At 50.3% G+C, this 22,804-nt stretch overlaps 1 protein-coding gene across 16 annotated transcripts in view; it reads left to right on the top strand.

The window, feature by feature from the left end:
- Positions 1-22,804, top strand: part of MYOCD (myocardin) — a 224,762-nt gene that overhangs the window by 188,530 nt on the left and 13,428 nt on the right. For 3 of the 16 annotated variants that reach the window (XM_062610563.1, XM_062610568.1, XM_062610567.1), the window contains exons 3-6: positions 9,938-10,003; positions 15,447-15,502; positions 19,067-19,142; positions 21,315-21,476. In XM_062610563.1, the coding sequence (XP_062466547.1) occupies positions 9,938-10,003; positions 15,447-15,502; positions 19,067-19,142; positions 21,315-21,476 (360 nt within the window). The other 13 variants (XM_062610575.1, XM_062610574.1, XM_062610576.1 and 10 more) reach the window with 13 other exon arrangements.

Raw genomic sequence — 22,804 nt, forward strand, 5'->3', positions numbered from 1 at the left:
CCCTGCCTCCTCTGTGTGGCATTGCCCTGTCTGTGTGTGTGTTATAGAACACGAGGACGTTTTTGAGTGCCTGCAGCACAGGCCACCTGAGCCCCAGTGTATGTGAGCATCTCAAGTGGAGCATCCTACAGATGCTCAAAAGCGTTCTACAGATGCAGCCACATGTTGACAAAGGTGTGCACTGAGCAGCACAGCCTTGGGCTCACCTGCCTGCAGGAGGGAAGCAGAGACAACGCACCCTGAGCACCCCTGTTCAGCTCCCCAGGACCCCTGCAGCCCTGGGTGCAGTCTCCCTCTCCGGAGACATCCCAAGCCCACCTGGACACGTTCCTGTGTGCCCTGCTCTGGGTGGCCCTGCCTTGGTAGGGGGTTGCACTGGATGATCTCCCTTCAGCCCCAGTGATGCTGTGATTGTGTGATCAGCACCCAAACGCTGCGCCAAGGGGCACATTTGCTGAGCAGCCGCAGCCACATCCTCTGGCTCCCTGTCGGGAAGGGCATCCAACACGGTACCCACGGGAGGCCCTGCACCCAACCACCCAGGACTCTTGGCCTGACCCCAGCCCTTCCTTCATGTGAGGGCCACTGGGATCCCTCCACGCTGCAAAGAGTTAAGCCCTCGCTGTGTTGATATTTCCAGCAGCTCCCAAAGCGGGGAGCGCCCTGATTGGCTGCGTAGGGGCCGGTAGTAATTAGGATCAGATATCCAACTCCTGTCTTTGCTGAGACCCTTCCCGATAGTCGCTGCTCCCCGCTAGACGATGACATCAGCCAGGACACCCGGCTGCTGGTAGTAAACTGCAGGCGGGAGGAGGCTCCCGCCAGCTCCACGTTCATCAGTTCAACACAGCACAGGGGGAGCAGTTGGTGTCTGTGGAGGGTCAGTGCTTGGATGGGACCAACTCTTGCAAAGCCACTTGCTGCTTCTTGCCAACCCGCTGTAAAAGCACCCCGAGAGGCCAGGAGAGCTGGATGAATCCTGAGCACCAGCCGTGCTCTGGTCGGCTTTTCCCTGTTGGAGGAAGTTAATGGTTTAAGTGAGGGGCGTCTGGAGCTGGTCCCCGAGTCACCATGACACTCCTGGGGTCTGAGCACTCCTTGCTGATTCGGAGCAAGTTCAGATCAGGTAGGGGAAACCTTGAGATTTCTCTTAAAACTTCTCTCTCTGCAAGCCGTGCCCACAGGCGGGTTTGCGTTGAATGTTTTGGAAGCAGCATGTGAGTAAAATACTCAAGGGGTCGTAGAGCTGTCACGGCTTTGCTCTTACAGAGGCGATTCCACAAGTGGAGGAATGCATCTTCCTTCCTCTCTGTTGCCTTTCCATTGCTTTCCTTTTTCTTGTTTTCCTCCTGTTTTTTCATTTCCTTCGGTTTCTGTTTGTGGTTTATTCTGGTAAAACTCTGGCTCCCGGGTCTCCTGCCCTGGCCCTGCTGCGAAAGGATTAGGGCAGGAAGCCAAAAGGGCATCTGGGATAAACAAGGCACCTAACGCCGTCTGTATACTCCAGGTGCTCATGTGGGTCTGTCTGTGAGAGCCGCAGTGGGGACGGGCCCGGCAGCCCCTCTGCCATGCAGGCAGCTGCCTTTGGGCCATTAAGTTGTGACTAATTGGAGAAAAATGAATTTGAAGAAATGCGTCATTTTTAGAAGTAAAAATAACAAATGGAACATGAAAAGTATTTAAAGTGACATCATCAGAGAAATAAAACCAGAGCCACACAATTGATTGCCGCTCTCGGAGGCTTTGCAAGCAAAATATGCCTCCGTCTCCTAAGTTAGGGGAAGCACCAGTACGGGGCTTCTCAGAGGACACTCGGCGTGAGTGAAGGTGAGTGAAGGTGAACTATGGGACGGTCACTTCTAAACCAGACCCTCTGCTGGATATTCGTGCCTTTATTCACTGGCTTTATTTATAGTAAGTATGCTGGGTTTGTGAGTGGGTATCTTGGAATTGCAATGACCATAACATCCTGTAATACTAACGATCACGTCAATGTTCTCGAGGGGCTTTCTCTGAACTTCCCAGAGGTGAAGTGAATATAACCTGTGCGGATGTTCAGACAGCCCAGCTGCGTGTGCTGTACGGGATGCTGTAAAACCGGACAGGGCAGTCATGCTGGCATGTCACCCACACTGTGTGTTTTTGCCTCCTTGTGCAGTGTAGATAATGAAATGGAGATTTATGATCCTGATGGTAGACATGAGTGGTGTTATCGGGATCTCTTAGATAGCTGGGTGGTCAACTTAAACTTTGTTTTCTCAGCAAGTACAAAGTTGGCAGTTGGTTGAAAACCCAAGAGTGTGTGTGCAAACACAAGTGTCCTAGTCTGGCTGAATTATACAGAACTTGGGTCCAGGGCTTTGGTGTGGTTTCCATATCGCTCTGATCTTACATTTCATTAGATTAAGTCATTCCTTAGATTTTGTTGGTATATTATGGTACATTGCTGTTCATTTGAAAAAGAATCTGTCTGTAACTATTCCTCCAGCAACTCCAAAGCAACACTGCCACCTTTCTGACGAGAGGAGTGTGCGCTCTGTTACATGTCCCTGCATTCTTTTCAGATGAACCAGTATTGGTTTTAGGGCTCGTTTCTGGTTTATTTGTAAGCTGGCTTTATGTTGGAACCAACAATGGGATCTCTAAACATGTTTTTCGAATGATTCTCCAGTAAAAGCAAACTTTGTGGGTCTTTGCATCCATAAATTCTCGTGCCTTTCAGCATTTCTAGGGCAGTCAATTTGTGGGGCATTCTTTAGTTCATGACTTACTCCCACAACAGCAATCCCTCACTGTTGCCTGGTGGCTTCCCATTCGACAAGAGTCCTCTGCCTATTTATTTTGTTTGAGTGGGGTTTGCCAAAATCCCAAGTGTGGATCTAGGATTCCCCACATTGCCTCCCTACTGCTGGGACCGCTGCAGGTAGCACGGGATATGGCTACAGCACAACCCTGATCACTGCAGTCTGTGAGACACGGAGGGACAGCAGGATGCAGAGGAATATGAATACATCAGTAATGCTGCTTTCATAATGCTGCTGGGGTTTTAACATGAGGAATAGAGGAGAAAAGCAAATGTCTAATGAGAAGTGGTCGAATCTCTTATATGTAAGGTCTCTATGGGACAGAGTTGACTCTGGTGTCCCTGCTCCATGTGCAGACTTCAGTAGCTGTAAAGCCCTGCAAGTATGGCAGGAGGTGCAGTGCTCTGATTTACTGCCCTCCATTCACTTGGAGGAGAGATGAACCCCTCAAAGAACCCATCACCCTGCCCCACACCCCCCTGCATGGCTCAGGGGCTGTGACACGCTACAGGACAGCAGCACAGGGAGCTGTGTAGCTTGCACAGAGCATGCAAAGGACAAGCCAGGAGGGATCAGACCCTGCGATGCCAAGCCGCAAGGATGCCTCATGATGTGCTGCTGCTTTGGAAAGGGTCTTGTGCCACCAGGTGTGAGGCTTCGCTTGCTCCCAGGTTTGGGAAGGATTAGCTGTGCTCCATGACTCATGACGAGCCTGGATCCCTTTTGAGGGATTCCAGGCCAACGTTAATGAGGGCTGAAGTAAATCTTAACAACTAAACTTTTCCTGTCTCTCCATGGCCTGCACACACTGAGCAGCTGAAAGACCTATGTGTGTGTTAGAGGCTTCTAGAGATCTATGGCTCGCTTGCTGTTTCCTCATCCCAGAATCCCTTTAATCTCTGTGGTGCACACAGGCAGAAAGGGGAGCAAGGATTTGGCAACTAGAAGATGGTGGCACATAGATGTCCCTCCGAGAGTGGTGTGTCAGCTTTCCTGCCTCTTGCTTCCATCTGGAAGCATCAGTAACAAGAGCGAGCTTGTCCAAGAATGGCTCATCTGGTGGAGGCAGCGGCTCTTTCACACAGTGCCCAGCAATGCTGCCTTGAATCCCACAGTGTTTTCTCCTGCTCTTCCCTCTCCAGTGGTCCACAGTGAAGGACCAGCATAGCCATGCAGTGTGGACACACAGCAGCTGCCCCACTGCAGGGCACCAGGAACCAGTGCAGAGGAGATAGATCAAATCATCACCATGCTGCAGGCCTTCGGGTTCCCCCTCCCCTTGCTCAAGGATTTGTGTATGCATTTGTTTTATCTCTTTTTCCAAAGACAAATGCACTGATCTGAGGTCATCCTGACAAATTTTGCAGGAATGACGATCCTTCAAGCCTGCCATGCTGCCCCATGTGCTCCAATTGTCAATGGGATTGCACTAAATCAACTAGGACATCTACGGGCTGTTCCAGAAACATATTTAACTCTTCCCAGAGACAATAATTTATGTGCTCTCCTGCTTTGAATACAAACCAATTGTACTCCAGCAGCGAAGCGTTGTCATCGGGCAGAGCAAACAAAGCTGGCAAACACAGACTTAACCTTAACTCTGACCTTTTCTGTCCAGAGATATGGAATGAGAGTTTACAAGGCCAACATCTGCATAACATCAGTGGTAGTTCAGATAATTGGTGAGAAGTGAAATTTTAACACCCTAAATATGGCTCTGCACGGCTTGGCATGGGGTAATACCCAGGCCTAATTGTGGACACATGGTGTGAACTGCAGAGGAGACTTGCCTGGCTCTATGGAGGAGAGGGCTCATGCTTGCACACAGGGCTTGAATGAAGCTGGGTGAGGTGGGAGAGGATTTTATTCTGTCTGCCTTTGGTGGAGAGGATGATTCGGACCAAAATCAGCAGGTTAATAAAGTAGGGCTTGGTGGGGTGTCAGGGCAGGCAGTTTGGCAGAAGCTTTATTTTCATTCTCCTGGTGTTCAAAGATGAAGAGTGTGCATGTGTTTCCTCTCAGACCATGAACTTGTGCAGCCCACAACCAGAGTGTGTGTTCAAACCATGGCCTCTCTATGACCGGTGACACTGTTTCATGGTTTTGTGAAGTTGTTGTAAAGCATGGACTTGATGTAGATCAGTTTGTGCTTGGTTTTGGTTTTCTGGCAGCTTGTACCTTGGTGGCTTCATCTTATACCTTGGAGGTTCAGCTGACAGCCATACGCTTCTCTCTTGGCCAGGCATGTGTTATAGCACAAACTGACACGTACCTCACTGTGCCTGAGCAGAAGGATGTATGGGCTGCTCACAGGGATGCTGAAGGCATGACCCCAAGGAGGGCTGATGACAGCCTGTTCTCAGGACCATGGGGAGGTTGGGGTTGCATGTTATGATGAACACAGAGGTGATTTCTCTTTAGTGGTGACATGTGCTCATTTGCTAGTCAGGTGTGGGCCTATGTCTCTTCCTATGACAGATCAATGTCATCCACCTCAGAGTGACTCCACATTCATTCAAGTACAGCCTCCATGTCAGGAGCTTGATGTCAGCCTATTGCTTAGGACTGAGCACTCCTGCTCCAGGCTGCCCTGCCCATGTGGACATCCTGCTTTGAATGCAAGATCCTGCTCCTGACATAGCTGCAGGAAACAGCCACAGCCTGTAAAAGACCACAAGCAACATGCCTGCAGCAAGCCAGCCCTGCTCCTGTCCTGCTGGGGCCCTGGGACAGTCACAAGGGGTCCCACTTGCATCTCCCTCTGGGCAGCTTCTCTCCTCCTGACATGCTCAAACAAGAAAGCTTCAGTCATCATCTATAAAGACATCCTCAAAGCCAGCAGCAGCCCTGCCTTTCAAGGGAGGATGGGGGCAAAACAGGCCATTTCCTGCAGCCAGTGCCAGAGCAGGGGAGAGCCAACAGGTTCCTCTGTCCCACATCATGGCCATGGACAAACACATGTTCCACGTTTGCTCAGCTGCTGTTTGACAGGCAACAAAGCTGCTGCTGTTCAAAACAGGAGTCCATCCTCCCCATCACCCCATTCCCAATTTGCTGACAGCTCCTCCCTGGCCCCATCCTGTGCAGCACTGAGCTGCCTGTCAAAGCCCAGCAGGAACGAGCTGCTGGGGTGGCTGCAGAGAGGACAGTGACTTGCTGCTGCTTGTCAAACTGCTGAGTGCCATCAAGTTCATGGGCTTGGGTCAATCCGGTGCAATGTGGTGCTTCTGCTCATCCCCTCCACTACACAGCTCAGGAGCAGCACAAGAGGCAGGGATGAGCCTGACCATCATTTCTGGGAGCAGCAGTGACTTGTTTGCACAGCAATGGCACTGGAGTGAATGTGGTTCCAAATCAGAGCAAAAGTGCTGGAAGGGAGGAAACCAGCAGTTAATGGGATTTCACCTGAAACCACCTAGGAGAGCTGGGAAGAGCTGAAGCAGTGGGGACTCTGCCTCAGTCACTCCCAGAGGGTCTGTCTGAGATAGGGACAGATGCTGGGTTGGAAGTAAAGCAGCAGCACTATGGCTGCAGCTCCTCCGGGTGGCTCATCCCATTGAGCTGAGAGCTGAGAAAGCCTCTTGTAGCCTCAGAGTTCCAGGGAACATGCTCTGCTTGCTACACAAGTGTTGGCTGGAAGGCACAGCTCTGAGAACCTCCTTCTCAGACACAGACTGTCACCAGCACAGGATCAGGTCAGCCATGGCTTTGCCCTAGTCATCCCTGCAAGGAGAGCAGCTCCCAGTAAAGCTGATTCCCCAAAGAGAGGATGGTGCTGTGAGTGCTGCGGCAATGCCCCAGCATGGGGGACAATCTGATGGTGCAGGGGAGAACAGTCCCATCCTGACAGTGTGCTGAGCACGGGACTAAAAGTTCCCTGCAGACTGAAGCAGAAGGCCAGGTCTGCCCATTCCTGGGGTGGAGGGAGGATTTGAATATGTCTTTTCCAGAGCATCATCAGGCCAGGCAAGGCCCAAGCTGTCTTTTAGAATCACAGAATCAGGTAGGTTGGAAAAGACCTTTAAGATCATCAAGATGAGCTTCCTAAAGCTCTGGAGTGAACTCCTGGGGAGGAGGATTCAAGTCATGGGCAGTGCTCAGAGCTTGGGCCACCAGAGTGACTGATGACAGGAGGTCTGCACTGATAACAGCTGCACTGCACAGGCTGTTTCTGAAAGCTTGATCACTAAAACAGTGCTAACACAGAAAAGAGGGGTATTTCTGACAGAAAAATCACTGCAATAGCTGTGACATGCCTCGCATCGCCTAGGGAGGGATTTCTCACCATGGGGTACCAGAGGAAGAAGCAGGTTGCTGAAAGCTGTCTCTGAGCTGAGGGTGCCACAGGATGACCAGTGTGGATGACTGCTCCCCTGGGGGTACTTCTCCCCATCCAAGCTGGTGCAGGCAGGCAACAAGGATGCTGGGGGTGTGGGACCAACATTGTCTCATCAGTGCTCCAGCCATCACTGTTCGGAACATAAATGTTCCTCTGACGCATCAGCAAAGCAGTTTCCTTTAAAAATAATAGTCAAAAAAACCTCTGACACCATCCTCAGAGTGAGTCCCAGCAGCACTCAGAGCTCAGACATGTAGCAAAGGAAGGGGACAGGAGAGCAGCTGGGGTCAGACACAGCTTCAACAGGTCTCAAGTCCTGTTCAAGAAGCTACATGGTGGTTGTTTGGATGGTACCAGGGCTCCTCCAGCCTGTTCCGAAGCATTGTTGGTTGTAAGAGAAAGGTGCAAGTCTTGAGCTGGCATCCACCAAAAGGCGAGCTGCAGCATGGACTCAGAGGCTGCCAAGAGTAGTGGCTGCTTTACCTCTTCCTGCAGGGATGCTCGGTGTTATTGTCTGGCACTGTGCACCGCTATGTTTCTTCAGATGGTTTGAAAGTTCATAGAGATGGTATGAGGGAGTCAAGGCGTGCAGCCCACCACATAATGAGGACCAGATATGGATGAGTATGCAATGGTTGAAATAACTGTTTCAACCAGCAAGCTTGGGCTGCTCCTGTCCTAACGCTCTCTGTCAGCATGGCCTGTCCATAATAGCCACTCACCCATGGAAGAGCTTAGCTCTCACAGCCAGAACAGCTTGTGTCATCGCTGGGTCACAGCCTTTCTGCCTGTCAGCATGAAACACAATTCTGAAACCTTTTCTCTCTGCACAAAAAGATTATTAAATAACATCAGGTCCCCTCTGTGAGGGTCTCTCTGCAGTGCTCAGTGCAGGGGCCAAAGAGCGGCTGTTAGCCAGGCTCTCCTGGATTGTGCACTGGTTGCTGGAAGGGAGTAGCATTGGAAAACCTGGGCTCCCGAGTGCTGCTCCCGGATCCCAGCACAGGGAGAGCCATGGCCCTGAAACCTACACATGCTTTCAGCACTTCTTGCATCAAGACAGATGCTGACTCTTACAGCCACCACAACTGGACATCATCACCATCATTCCAAGCTATGCTTCAAGGGAGTGTATAACTTCTTTCTCTCTGAAAGAGGCCTGGCTGACAGCTCACTGCACACACCCAGACTTTACCAGGTACTGAAGGCTGCACGCTTCCCTCACAGCAAGAATCTATCCTTGGTGTCCTAAGAAGTGCTGGAATTTGGCAGATCATGGTCCCATGTGAGGCCTTTACCAAACACTTGATCTGAATGTGAGCCATGGCCTTTACAAAGGACACAGAAAGTCACAGGCAGTGGATCTAATTGGACCGTGTGCTTTGGGAACTCATCTGGAAGGGATTATTCTTCAGCTCCATCCACATCCTGGGGAAGCTGCACTGTAGACATGAGCTGTGGCAGAGCTCAGCAGGTTGCTCTTGAGGACTAAAAGGCCGTTCTTCCTCTCTTCCAGTTCCAATAGCACCTCTCTACAGTCAGCTCAGGGGATGTAGCCTGGGGCTGTGCTGTAGGGAATACGCATGCACTTCTATTGTGACCACTGACCAAGGCATGTCCTTGTGGCAAGCTGTACTGAGGAAACAGTATTTTCCTCAGTATATTCCTGTTCCAGCAGGAAAATACAGAAGTGAGCTCTGTGTTTCACCTTGTGATACAAGTGCCTGTCTTCCTGAAGACAAATGTGCAAAAGCAAAGGTGTAGAATATGATCGTAAGTCAAAGCGCAGGGTTACCTGAGTGATGGGAGGAACTGACTTGTCCTGGGCCAAGCAGAGGCAGGTAGCCTTGCACCAGGCAGGCTGCAGGTGTATGGTGGGATATCGTTGCATGCTGTGCATGTTGAGAGCTGCTTCTTTATCAGATGCCTCATCAGTGCTCTGTACCTGAGGCCATGCTGCTAATCCGCACAGTGACCATGAGCAGTGGTTCATTCCCATCTGTCAGTGCACTGTTTCCAAACCCAAGTTATACTGGAGACTGCAGGTCCTTGAGGCAGTGTATTCATACAGAAATGGTACTAATCTCTCCTCACCACATCATCTACATCCCCCTCGGAACAGTAAGGCTGTCTGCATCCAGTGCTGAGCCTTGCAGGGCTGGAATTACACTGCCAGGCCCTCAGGAGAGTGATGGAGTTGGACAACTGTACTCAACCCACAGTGCTGGCGGGAGGGAGAACCTCCCAGCCTCAGAGTTCAGAACTGAGCAGCTATCTGAGCTGAAGCCATGGCCACCTGAGGCTGCCATCACCCATCACCGGTGCCAGGCAGGGATCAGCCTGCCCCAGGCACTAGGGAATTGCCTGGACCAGAAGCAGCCCTGTGCAGCTCATCTGTCTGCAGCAGTGAGGATGAGGGTGGTTCAGTCTATGCAGCTTCTCCTTGGCTTTGAGCACTCTGCTGCGCCAAGGCTGGTCCAGCAGCAGCAGAGCTCAGTGCCAGACCTCTGTACCACACAGAGACCCACGGCACATTGTCAATAATTATCACAGAATCCCAGCGTGGTTTGGGTTGGAAGGGACCTTAAAGCTCCTCCAGCTCCAACCCCTGCCATGGGCAGGGACACCTTCCACTAGAGCAGCTTGCTCCAAGCCCCTGTGTCCAACCTGCCCTTGAACACTGACAGGGATGGGGCAGCCACAGCTTCTCTGGGCACCCTGTGCCAGCGCCTCAGCACCCTCACAGGGAAGAGTTGAAATCCTGCCTCTTTTCCTGACACCATCTCTCTTACAGTTTTGCAGCTACGGCTTCAGCAGAGAAGGACCCGCGAGCAGCTGGCAGACCAAGGCATCATGCCACGTGAGTACCTGTTTGTGCCTTGTCACCCACTCCTGTGTTCATCCCGGGCACTGCTGGAGCACGCTGTGGCACCAGCTGCCTGCCCAGACCCACTCCGCTCTGAGCAGGTTATTACCAGGGGGACTTTGCTTCCCGCCCCATAGAAATATCAGAGTTCCTGTCGCTGCACAACAGTGCCCAGCATTTGCCACATAGACTATAACGCCACTGCTCAAACTGAGGTCAGGAGAGATGCTTAGCTTACAGCATCCAAAGATTCAGGTGCATAGCTCCCTGTCCCTGAGGTCACCGTAGCAGACTAGCATACCCAGCTCCAAGCAGAAGACTCGCAAAGCTCTTCATGTAGGCAAAGGCAGAGAATCTCATGTCCTCCTGTAAAAGCCAAGACCCTGTGTGGCTGGACCAGATCCACAGAACAAGGAAGAGGTAGAGAGAGCCCATTCCAAGAGGCTGTGGAAGAAGGAAGCGGTGGGTAACTGCCTTGGCCCCAGTGCACTTCTATGAGTGAGACATATTCAGACCTGTGCCTGTGCCCAGCCAGGACCCCACAGGACAAAACTGTCAGTGTATACTTGAGGCCAGTGAAACCCCACCTGGGCCTGCTTGCTGCAGACAAATGACGTCCATGCTTTTCCCTCTCTGACCACATTCATCCTTTTCAAGCTGGCATTCAAGCCTGAAGAGCAAGCTCCAGCATTATCATGTGCTCATTCAGCATCAGAAAGCTAGTTGCTAGATCCCAAAAAGTAAGTGAATGAACATGATCCCCTTCTGCACCTGCAGGTGCGTCATGAAACCTGTAGCGCTACCAGAGAAACGCTGTTGGCAGCTCAGGTGTGATGGGATAACTCCATCCTGACCTAGCTCAGGCTCCATGTGCATGAATGTGATACCTAGGACCCAGGTAGAGACTTACCCTGTCTCACCAAGGGCCCTTAGTGTTCACTGCTAAGACCACAACTTTCCAAAGCCTGTGTCACTTCTGTCTCTTCTGGCTGACCTCGAAGATTCTGATGCAGCTCTTGTCTAAAGAGCAGAACAACGCACTAGGAGCACAGCTCTAGCACTGCTTGCTGCACCCTGTGCAGCCCTCAGCCCTTCCCATGCAGCTGCCTTCCTAAAGCACTGGGTCAAGGTAGCCAGCAACGGACAAATTCTCAGTCCAGTGTTGCCAGCAAACATTAAGAAAACTTGAGCAGGATGACAAAAATCATGACTGTCAAAATGACCATTATGGTTTTCAGATGGATAAATATGTGTTCTTCCTATTTACCTTCTGTTTATTCCTTTAAGCATTCAGATTTTCTGCTGCCTGCCACCAAAAGGCAAGCATTAGGGTTAGGGCTAGGCAAGCATTTTAACCACAGGACTCCAGGAGTGACGTTTGTTATAGTATTGCAAGCACTGGAAATAGAGTCAGTGGCCAAAACTACATCTAACATCTCCTGAACTGGGAAACCCACTCTAGAAATGGGAATACTCAGATAAGGTGCAGGACACCCCTGTGCACACGTATGGAGCAGTGGTGCCAACTGAGAGGTCTGAATACCTGACACTGCTCTGCACACTGAGTGCACGGGACTGACACCTAACATTGAAAACCTTACACACTGCAGACCACATATTAAACCAGATTTATCTGATGGCAGCTGAAGGGTATTTTCCTGTTACTTATGACTTCTTTGCACTCCCAGCTTCTACTCTGACATTTTGCAGTCTGGGTTCTGTCCAAGAAGGCCATTTTGGGAAGCTTGAGCACAGTTCACTCCCTGAAAGTAATAGAAGAGAAGACACTTCTGCCATTAGAAAAACAAACACGTAAAATTTAACTGCTGCATCTGACCTCCGGAGGGAGCGTCAGGCGTCAGCATTTAGTACATGGGAGCCCCAGCCAGACTCCCCATGGCTTGGGCACGTGCAGTCATTCCTTATGGAAAACAAGTCTTTATTTAAGGATGTGGACCTGCTTGAGTGAGTCCAGAGGAGGCCATGGAGCTGCTGCGAGGGCTGGAGCAGCTCTGCCCTGGAGCCAGGCTGAGAGAGCTGGGCTGGGGCAGCCTGGAGAAGAGAAGGCTCCTGAAGGGGAGACCTGAGAGCAGCTCCAGTGCCTGAAGGGGCTGCAGGAAACCTGGAGAGGGGCTTGGGACAAGGGATGTAGGGACAGGCCAAGGGGAATGGCTTTAACCTGCCAGAGGGGAGACTGAGATGAGCTCTTAGGCAGAAGCTCTTCCCTGTGAGGGTGCTGAGGCGCTGGCACAGGGTGCCCAGAGAAGCTGTGGCTGCCCCATCCCTGGCAGTGTTCAAGGCCAGGTTGGACACAGGGGCTTGGAGCAAGCTGCTCCAGTGGAAGGTGTCCCTGCCCGTGGCAGGGGTTGGAGCTGGAGGAGCTTTAACGTCCCTTCAACCCAAACCAGGCTGGGATTCTGTGATAACTTCTCATGCCTGTTGGCTTTGAAGACCAGCAGGTGAGGTTGGCTCTAGGTGTTGCACCAGGACAGGACCTCACTTCACATGTATTGCAGGAGGGCAAGAAATGAGCCCACAGGGCTACAACCCACAGTGGTTGAGAATTGCCCTTCTGGAAAAGAGTAAAGTTGGGCATTGCTGGTCTCCACGGTTAGAGTCAGGTTTGGTATCAGGCTTGGAGCATGCACTTGATCCCACATTGCACATTGGATTTTGCACAAGGATTGCTTTCAACCCATTGCATACATTTTCTGCTGATACAATCCCAGGATGGAGAAACTTTGTTTTTATAAGTGATGCATTTTATACAGACACCAGAGAGACAGAAGGTCAGAGTAAGAGAATAGCATTGGATAAAAGATTTGAGGGTTGTAGAAAGCCTTGTGGGAAGGGGAGCTGAGGGAGTTGGTGACTATCTTCAGAGCCTCCAGAGCTCAGCAGTGCAGCTATAGCACAGCAAACATGAAACACTGGAATATATCCTAGGAACCTGGCTGGGTTTTGGCATCCAAGAGAACAGCACAGGGAGAAGTATCAGTGCTACCTGAGCATAGCAGTAAAAGGAGTATCCTTACCAAAGCCTAGTCTGTACTTAGTTTGATTGGAAAAGATCAACTCCATCACATATCTGAGCTTTGATCATACTTCAGATGTTCCTCTGAGAAATGTGAAACCTTCAGATGGCCTCATCACTAGAGAAGGCAGGAAACTGCTTAGAGGATGCTCAGGAGCAGTGGCATTGCCAAGGCTTCAGGTTCAAAGCTGGCTCAGATTGTCAGATGTTTTCAGGTTGTAAATTGAACAACTGGCTGGCAAAACTATCCACACTGCTGAAAAGGGCTCTACCAATAGAGACAGGCACAGACTGGTGGGCAAGAGCAGCCTCTGAGTTCCTGCAGCCCTGTGGTTCCTGCAGCCCTGTGACTCTGTGTATGGAGGGTCCTCTGGGAGCAAGGGGAGATCAGATTCTTTGGCACACAGCAAGCTTCTGATGCACAGGAGATGTGCAGGTGAGAGCAGAGCCTGCCCCTTTCTTCAGGCTCACTCAGTAGGATGTTCCCAGTTCATGCACCAACACATGGTTTTATTGTCTTGGTGAAACTGGTGCAGGCCCAGCTAAAGCATTTTAAACCAAGAACATGTGGGGACATTTGCAGAAACACAGGCTGTGGGGCTCAGCATGGGTGACCCCTCTCTCTAGACCTGCACAGACACCTGCCCCAGGCCCCAGCCAGACCCTGGTCACCTACCCTGGAGGGGAGGCAGCTTGCAGCATCAAGGATTCCCCTCAAAGCAAGGCTCCCAATAGAGTGATGGGCTGAGAAACAGCTGTGCTTTAAGACTCCTGCTGTACACAGCCACCACCTCATCCTTTAACAGAAACCTTAGAGGCAACAGTCCCAAGATTATCCACACCAAGCACAGCAACTCTGCCCTGTTACCTCCAGACCCTCAGCCATTTCAAGCTGATGTGTCACCCATGACAAGTTGTCTGAATAACAAGTGCTAGCGATGTCTCTGTTTGTTTTGCAGACTAATACAAGCTGCAGCATCCACATAATTCCTCCAAAAATGTTGGTAAATTACTAAATTCTGCAACATGTTCCTCTTGAAGAGCACGGAGTTTGGTCGATGCCCATAGCACACTCCCTATGTCAGTACTTCACAGTGAGCGGGGCTGAAAAGTCATCTCTCTTGCTAACTTCATGCTCTTGTGTGCATCATTTTAGTTTGCTTCTGATTAAACCTCACAAGTCCTCATGGCTGCTCACTGGAGCATGGCACAGTAATGCTTGTCTGTATGTCTGCTTTCCCATGTTAGGAGCAGAAATGGGCTCACACAGTGATTTACTGTGATTTACTGGGGTTCATAGTGGTTACGCTGTGGGTTGCCTACCAAAAGCCAACACAGAGGGCCCCCGAACATTTCCCATCTGCCCCAAGTCTTCTCTTCATCCTCCTCTAGACTGATGGAGGATAAAATGTCCTATGTGGAAACAGTTTCTCTCCTTACTGGATCTCATTCAGAAGATCAAAAGGGAATTCCTATTGCCAAACAGAGTTGTAGCAGGTTGGTTTTGTGGGTCAGGACACCTTCCCCTTCCCTGTCCCAATGGGAACAGTTAATTTTGCCTCTTAGCCAGAATAGAATTTTTGCAGGATCTCAGAAATATTAACCCCTTCACCATAATTCTACTATTTCTAGTGAACAAGAGTAAAGAAGGAAACATTCAAGGTTCTCCATGACTCCAATACAGACTCCTCCATGGGGCTGGTGTCCACTGGTCCTAGAGCCAGGGCTCACTGGCTGTTTTTGGGACCCCATGTGGGTTAGTCCTCCTTGGTGTCAGAAGATGCTGAGGGCATGGTCTGCAGCCTGGTAGCTGACCGGGCAGCAGCCTGCTTAGGGAGGCCCCAAGTCACACTGATGCTTCTGGGCAGAGAACAGGACCAACATCCAGTGAGAGATGGAGGGGAGGTCAGCGATGGAAGAGGGACAAGGGACCTTGCACTGAAATTCCCTTGCTAGAGCACGGTAGAGGCCAGGTAGTTTTCCTGCTGTCCTCAAGTCTCCATCACCTGCAGGTTTTCCTTGCAGATGTGGTCCCCTCTCAGGTTGTAGCTCTTCCCACATCCGTCTTCTGGGGCTCTGGTGCCTTCCATGACCTGCAGGAAGCACTCCAAGGAAAAGCCATATCTGCTTTCTGATGTGTCCCACAGAGCACTGTGTTTCAAAGCCCACACCCCCTCCCTGCCCATTTGCCTCCTGTGCTCCCCGTGCTCTCCATCCATGGACTGGCTGAGAGCAAGGGATTTCCCAGAGCTTTCCTGAGTTATTTTTAGTCAGTGCAATAAAGGGAACGGCTAGTTTGTGTTGCTATTTATATAGCCCTCATTAAAATGCTGTTGCTGAATATCCTGGTAGCTGCTTGCTTCCACTCCTGTGCTGACTGCTCCTCTCTCTTTCCTGTTGCAGCACTGAAAAGCCCATCCTCATTCCATGAACAGCGAAAAAGTCTGGAGCGAGCCAAGGTAACTCCTGCAGCCACCCAGTGAGGGGACACGTGGGCTTGCTTTGCATGACTTGCGGGGTTTGATAGCACTCTCCACCATTGCCCCCCTGCTCTGGCATCCTTTATTCAAGCCCTGTGGCCAAAGGTGAGGGTCACAGCATCTCCCCTGCTTTCAGACATGCTGGGGCCAGGCCAGGATTCACAAATGCTCTGGAGCATCTGTGCCTGAGCTATGGGGTTTTACAACATCACTTGGGGTTCACAAGAGACTGTGGGCAGGGAACAGTTCACATGGCATCAGCAGTCCTTCCAGTGAACATCCAAGCAGCTGAAGTCTCCGGACCAGGTCCACAGCTCACTCCTCAAGGCACTGACTGGTGTCCACTCCTCAGCAGGGTTAGAGCAGGGCTAGCAGCAAACAAGGCTGAAGGAGCCTAACTGTTTAGCAAGCGTGCAGGAGGCCTGCAGATGCCCTTTGTCACCCGGAGCGGGTCCCCAGGGAACTCACATTTGTCATCAGGCAGGAGCCCTGCTCTTAGCTCTGCAGTGCAGCGTGGCTGTTACAACACACAACATCCAAGGGGCTAAGTGGGCCAGGCTCCCTCTGGCCCTGTTATCTAGCTGCACTCAGGCTCCCTAAATATTGCTGAAGGCAGAGATAAGTAGGCATTTCCAGAACACATTGAAACCCTGCGATGAGACCACTCTGTGGCTTTTCCAAGCACCTTCCACCCAGCCTTGACAGAGCTGGAGGGATGTCCATGGAAGAGGGAACACTCAGTCATGCAGGTTTTGCTTGAACGCAAAGAGTTTGTTCCATTAATCTGTGTCTAAGAAAGGACTTTTGCAAGGAAGAATGATTGTGAAACATGGAGGAGTGCTCATCTGAACTTAAACACACTCCAAATCACTTGCCCTGAGTCTCCTGTGGTAATAAACGGCCAGCATAAGAAACACAGCATGACTCTGAAAAATTGGTGTGCTTACAGAATTTCAAGCAATCCAAAGTATCCCTGAAGTGTCACATATTTTACAGCTCAAGTATACATCTGTGTCTCTTTGTCTTTCTCTCCAATAGCTTTCGCTGGCTACTTGCCTAGGGAAAGGGAAGGATGCTCTCTAGTCTATCCCAAACTGCGTTTTCAGACTATGCTAATCAAAACATTAATGAGCACAGCCCAGAACAAACATACTCCTTTGCAAGGATGCCCTGCTTTGAGCTGTGACAGGGAAGGAGCAGCAGCTGTTTCCAGATACTTAATGGCATTTGTTGCTTAGCTGACACTCCTCCAAACTGATGTTCTGCAAACAGAAAGCAGATAACAAGAACTGCTTTCATGTGTTTTGAAAGCTCTTCTGTTTCAACTGACACTAAAATAGACCTCAAACACATCTGAAGTCTTTCTCCACCATTTGCACCCCAGCGGCACAAACGCAGCTTATAAAGAGCAACGGTCAAGAGGAACTGAAACCTGAGCAGAAAGTCAGGGTAATGCAGTGTGAATGGTGGGTTTGACAAGGACAATGCCACAGCCGTAGGGCAGCAATTCAAGCTTAGCCCAAGTCAGGACCTGACCCGAGGATTAGCTAGAAATGCATGAGGTGAATTTAACCGCACTCAGGTGCAGACAGCAGCTTGCTCTGTCCTTCATAGGAACCAGCAAACATACACATGGTCCAAGCAAGGGACTGTGTTGGTGAAAATAAGCCGGGGAAAACCTAGCGGGGGAAGGGTAAGGAATGGTAAAGATTTCAGTAAATAAAGTGTCTATTATTTGTTTAAACATGTCACTGGCGACATTAGAGGCTGGCATCGGGCCAGCGCACAGCCTTTGAAGTCAGTGCCTCGTAAGAGCTTGCTGGGTCTGACTTCCCTGAGGCTCAGAAGGGCTTCAGCGCATCCTTCCCGCACCCTGCAAGCATGGCAGGGAGGAAAAGCTGTCGTTCCTGTGCCCCAGAGCAGCCAGCCCCGGCTGGGTCACCCCTGACCACCACAGCCAGCCCAACCATAGCTCTCTAAGCTGTGCTCTTAGCAAGTGGCCCCAGTTCCCTGCCCATGCTCTGTTGAAATTGAAGCCCATGGCTCGCTCTTCTCTATGCATGCGCATGCACAGCTGCTTAGCTTCATCCACCCCAGTGCAGAATCGGCTGAGACCTGAACGCAGTCCTTTCCACGTGTCCTTGCAATCAGATCAGAACTACTTCAGATCATTTCTTCGATTACTCTGAATCATGTTGCTTTGTAATCTGCTAGCCTTGAATGAGTCAGAGCTAAGGAGTATATTTTCTATCCTCCAACACAGTAATGAATGTATTGGCTAGTAGAAAAAATTGCTGTGTAATGTGATTTGATCTATTCTTCTGTTTAGACTGTGAGCCATTCCTAATTCCTCTGATGACCCACAGCTACACTCCTTTCTTATGTTAGTCTTATCCAGACCAAATTTCTCTGGCTTGCCTGTGAGAAAGCCATGTGAGATAATGTCAAAACATGCTTCAAGTCAAGCTGCATGACATTCACTGTTTATTCCTGTAACAGAAATCTGTCAGCTCTCCATAGAATGAAATAAGGTTGGTGTGATGTGGCTTGTTCTTGATGAATCCATCCTGGCTCTTACTCACCTCCTCTCTATCTTCAAAATCTGTTTATAGAGGCTGTTTGATTGCTTGGTCCAATATCTTGCTGACTGGTTTATGAATTCCTTGTTTCTTCATTTCATTTAAAGCAAGAAATTATGCTCTCCCTCGCCCTGTTTCCTGGAGACCCATAGATATTACTCTTGTGCATCTCAAACTGGGAATATTTAACCCATCTGAGGATTCTCCAACCTGATAACTGGGGTTTCTTCTCTTTTGTTGCTGAAGGTTCTTGGCTTAGTCATCTGATCGATAAATAGCCATTTATCTTCTTAGGCAGGATGGTTTAAAAACGCATTAAATCCTGTAGCCATCCCAGCAGCATGCATAATTATTTCTCCTGCTTATGGAACACAGACAGCACTTTCCATTGCCTTGTCATGCCTACGGAAGTCCTTATGAAACCTTTTTCTCATGATCCTGTACATTTTGTACTGCAGGTTTTCCAGTTTTGCTCCAGCTGCTTGTACTATTCTTTCGTATTTATCCTGAAGATTTTAACCTCTTTGAACTATGTCCATTTTTTGGTCCTATTTCTTCCTGTACCTTAACTTAGCTGCAGGAAGACCAAGTCGCGTGGGTGACCCAGGTAAAGAGCCTGGGAATCTCCATGGCCTGCTCAGCCCCAGAGTGCCAGGCTTGCCACAGAAACCATTGCTAACCATACACTGGAGGTGCCTTGGTGCAGCTCTCAAAGGCCACATGGCATGCTAAGCTAGGAGAATATCCACCACTCCCTGTTGAATAGATCTCATCCTTCCCATAGGCTCTTGTAATACTTCCAGGCGTGAGAAACCCAAGGGAAATTGGAAAGGAGACATCTCAGGAGTGGGTTTAGTAAACATTGTAATAAATCCAAAAGAACCATGGGGTGGCACAGGGGCAGATGCTCTCTGTACCTTACTGCTGCTCTACCCAGGTAACTCTCTGCATTTGTGTCCTGCAGACTGAAGATTATCTCAAGCACAAGATCAGAAGCAGGCCTGAGAGATCAGACCTGGTCAATATGCACATTTTGCAAGGTAAGACTGCCTGAGCTTCTCACACATACTCCTTTTTTCTCCCACCTTGTGACTCATGCCTTTCCTGCCCCACTTGGCTTCCCTGCAGGACTCTCATTGGGATAACTTTGTCCCAGCTACTCATGAGGGGCAGATTCAAATGGGACACATGTACAGAATTCAGTCCTGGCCTTCAGGAGGCAGGTCACACATTTATTCCCTGATGTAACATCCAAAGGTTATCTAACCATTCTCCCATCTCTGGCGGGGACCAGTATAAAATACCATGGAGAAGAGCTGTAAGAGAGGACTCAGCAGAGGTGACCCTCATGAAAAGCATACCCAAGGCACTAGTTGTCCAGGGCACTGAAATCCCTGTAGCTGGTGGCTGCAATACCTCCCAAAGCCGGATGTCTTTTGTTTTTCCATAATTCTGGATATTTTATGTGCCAGCTCATGCCAAGCACAGCTGTAAAAAAAGGGTGAGCCCTGCTATCAGGCCATGAGCCACGGCACCTCTCCCCTCTCCCATCCTGGTGTCCCTTCCCAGCCAGAGAGCTGGCAAGGCTCTGCTGTATCCCATCACAGACAGCGGAACACTGTGGTGCCCCCTGTTATCTCCAGAGATACCGAGCTCCTTAGAGCCAGGGAGGATGTGCAGCCTCTCTCCTGTAGTCCTGTCAGATGCCTGGAAGAAGCAGATCACTCTCTGGCAACTGTAATTGCTGGCCTCTGCTCTCGGCATGGATGAAGTCCATATTTCTTTTTCCTCTGCCACACAGGAGGGCTGAGGCAGGGACCCATTCCAGATCACTGTCACTGCCTTGCTTTCTCTTCGGATGTCCATCCCTAGAGTGAGCTAGCACCATTGCTTGTTTATCAATCAGGTGGAAAGTATCTTTCCCTTAGGTTAAACCATAGAAGCACTAGAGGAGTTAGGGGACTACAAAGATGTGGGGCAGCTGCAGTCGCCAGGCATGGGCAAGGCCAGGCAGACACAGCCAGAGGGGAGCTGGAGAAGATACTGCCTGGCTTTGTATTGAGCAAGCTGGCTGTGCTGCCTCACACACACCTCTGCATACAGGACATGTACCCTGGCATATCATGGACTCACATGTCTACTTGGTTCGTAACAGGGCCTAGAGGTGATTGAAACCGGCCAACTGAGACTTCACATCATCTAAATGCTTTACAGGGACACCTTCTGTTACGGTTCACCTCAAGTGTGTTTACTGCCCTGTATAGTCTGAGGCCAGGAGTTACCCTGGATCAGCTCTCCTGGCCTCCTGCAGAGAACTTTCCATGGTATCAAGCCCTGTAACTTCTGTTGCCTACAGTCTCTCTTCTAGAAGAGTCTCCAGTCTTTGAAGACAGGACAATCTGGATGCAGCCCTTCTTCCTTTAGACCCCCAAGGGTATAGACATGGTCTGTTTTAGAATCCCACTCCCTCACTGCTCATGCCTGTGCCACCAGAGGAGCCAGACGACCTCTGTTCAGGCAATGTCTGTTTAATTGGCTACTTACATCACCACTCAATAACTGTAGACTTCTCAGCTTGGTTTGGTAGGGCTGTAGCTTCCAGATCTAGCTGCCTCTCTTATGCTCCTCTGCATCTTGTTTTTTCCCTGAAGTCCTGGAGCACTGTTGTTACATTGCCTCCAAATGTCTGCTCCCAAAACCTCAGCCTTTTTTCTTCCAGTGCAAGACATTTCCTCCACCTGTCAAACACTGTCAATGGTTCATTTCTGCAGCTGCTCCCCAGAAGTAGGGATCCATCTGCATTAGCCAGCAAGGGCCAATGGGCTCCTAGCAGACAGGAGCTGGAGTCCACTTTGGCCCCTACATTAGTGGGAGTTTGTTAATGAAGTTTCCATTGCATATCATTCCTGATCCTTGGGGAGGATGCCCCAGCTGCAGGATGGGTTTGCAAGCCTAGGCTAGTAGACAAAGGCTTTTGCCTGGGAATGAGAAGTTGGACCTCAGGCTCAGAGGAGGACCTATGTCTCAAATCCCACCAGCCCCATCCAGTCCAGCATCCTGCCTCACAGCCTCACAGCAGCTCCTGCTGTGCACTGAGCCATCTGGCTGCAGCCCAGATTTTGGCTGCGTTGAAGGGAAAGCACATTCTCACTGTGCACTTTGCTTGGAGATGCCCCAGGTCCCAAACTGATGCCTTCCATTTGGCCTTTTAGACTCAGCTGCAGAGGGGTCCATTCAGTCTACTCAAATGAAGCTGAAAAGAGCCCGACTGGCAGATGATCTCAATGAAAAGATTGCTCTCAGGCCGGGTCCTTTGGAGCTGGTGGAGAAGAACATTATTCCTGTCGACTCCGCTGTGAAAGAGGCCATAAAAGGTAGTGGAAGTGAACGTGCATGTTGTGTTGTGTGCATAGCACGGGGCTGGCAAGGTTATGAGGATGTACTGCAGCGGCTGCAGGAAGTGACTGACCTGGACTAAAAAGCTGCATTTATTGCTTAAATTTAACTATTTTCACAGTAAGCAGCCCAGGCCAGCACAGCCTGGGCTATTTTACCCAGCTCTAGGAAAAGAGAGCTCTCATCTTAGAACAATAACCACTGTAAAATGCTCATCTCCTCAGGACCTCTCTTCTTAAGCTGTTTCTCTAGCCAAGGCTTTGAGCACATACATGATACTGTGGGAGACAAGACATTCTTGCCTCCCTCTTGAGGGAGAGGACCTAGGTGCACACATGTTGTGAGGCCAGCTTGGGTTTGCCCATTTGTGCCCTATCAAGCTTTCCTGTTGCAGCAGGTGGGGGTGAAGTGTTCCAGTTCGGTTCTCTCTTATTTCCACTGATGTTAGTGGGATGCGTGGCCCAACAGAGTAGGATGCTGCATCTCTGGCGTGTGGAAGCATCCCTGGGGTGCTAGACTGCTGGGGAACACAAGGACCTGCAGGGTTCACTCCTACCTACCAGTGCCCAGCACTTGACTTATGCCTAAGCTGGGTTTTGTCTATCACCTACCCCCCAACCAGAGCACGGAAGCAAAATCCTCCACTTTCATTCCCCCTGTGCTGCTGCAGGGAGGCTGGTGTGGGAGCTGACACAAAGCAAAAGGTGACTGAGGTTTCACCAGGGCCAATACCAGGACAGGGAGATCCAAAGGCAAAGAAAGGGGCAGGAAAGCCAGTGGGGTCCTGCAGTACCAGGACAGCAGCCTGTGTTTGAGCATCTGAGAGATGCTGTGCCCCATGGGAGCTGCTCGTTCTGTTGCTCCTGGTTCCTCAATTCATGGGATTATTTCCATTGGCAAAATCCCATGTTAGGTGCCTGTTCTGGGGCTCAGAGCAATCTGGGGACAGTGGCAGGGCTCTGGGACAGGAGTGGGGTTTGAACAACAGAAGTGATGCTGAAAACGGGAATTGAAACAGGAAGGACTTTGACTTTCATTTCACCTCATAAACCAGCATAAGTGGCTCCAATACTGCTCTGTCCTGCCCCACAGTTGCTCCTGCTGTTGGTTTTCCTGCTGTGGCTTTTCTAGTGTGGCCCTTGAGCTGCTCCTTTTGCAGCATTTCACAGCTCTCATCTTCAGAGGTGAAATGTTCCAGGACTCTGCCTGAAGAGGAACTTTTAATGAGAGTTCAGTTAAAATCTCCCCAGCCACTTATTGAAGGGAAGAACAGTGGAAAACAAAAAATCCCCCCCCCCCAAACATT

Source organism: Pezoporus occidentalis, unplaced genomic scaffold (genome assembly GCF_034315485.1).
Source record: "Pezoporus occidentalis ecotype Australia unplaced genomic scaffold, CSIRO_AGI_Poc_V1 ctg148, whole genome shotgun sequence".
NCBI classification, from domain to species: Eukaryota; Metazoa; Chordata; class Aves; order Psittaciformes; family Psittacidae; genus Pezoporus; species Pezoporus occidentalis.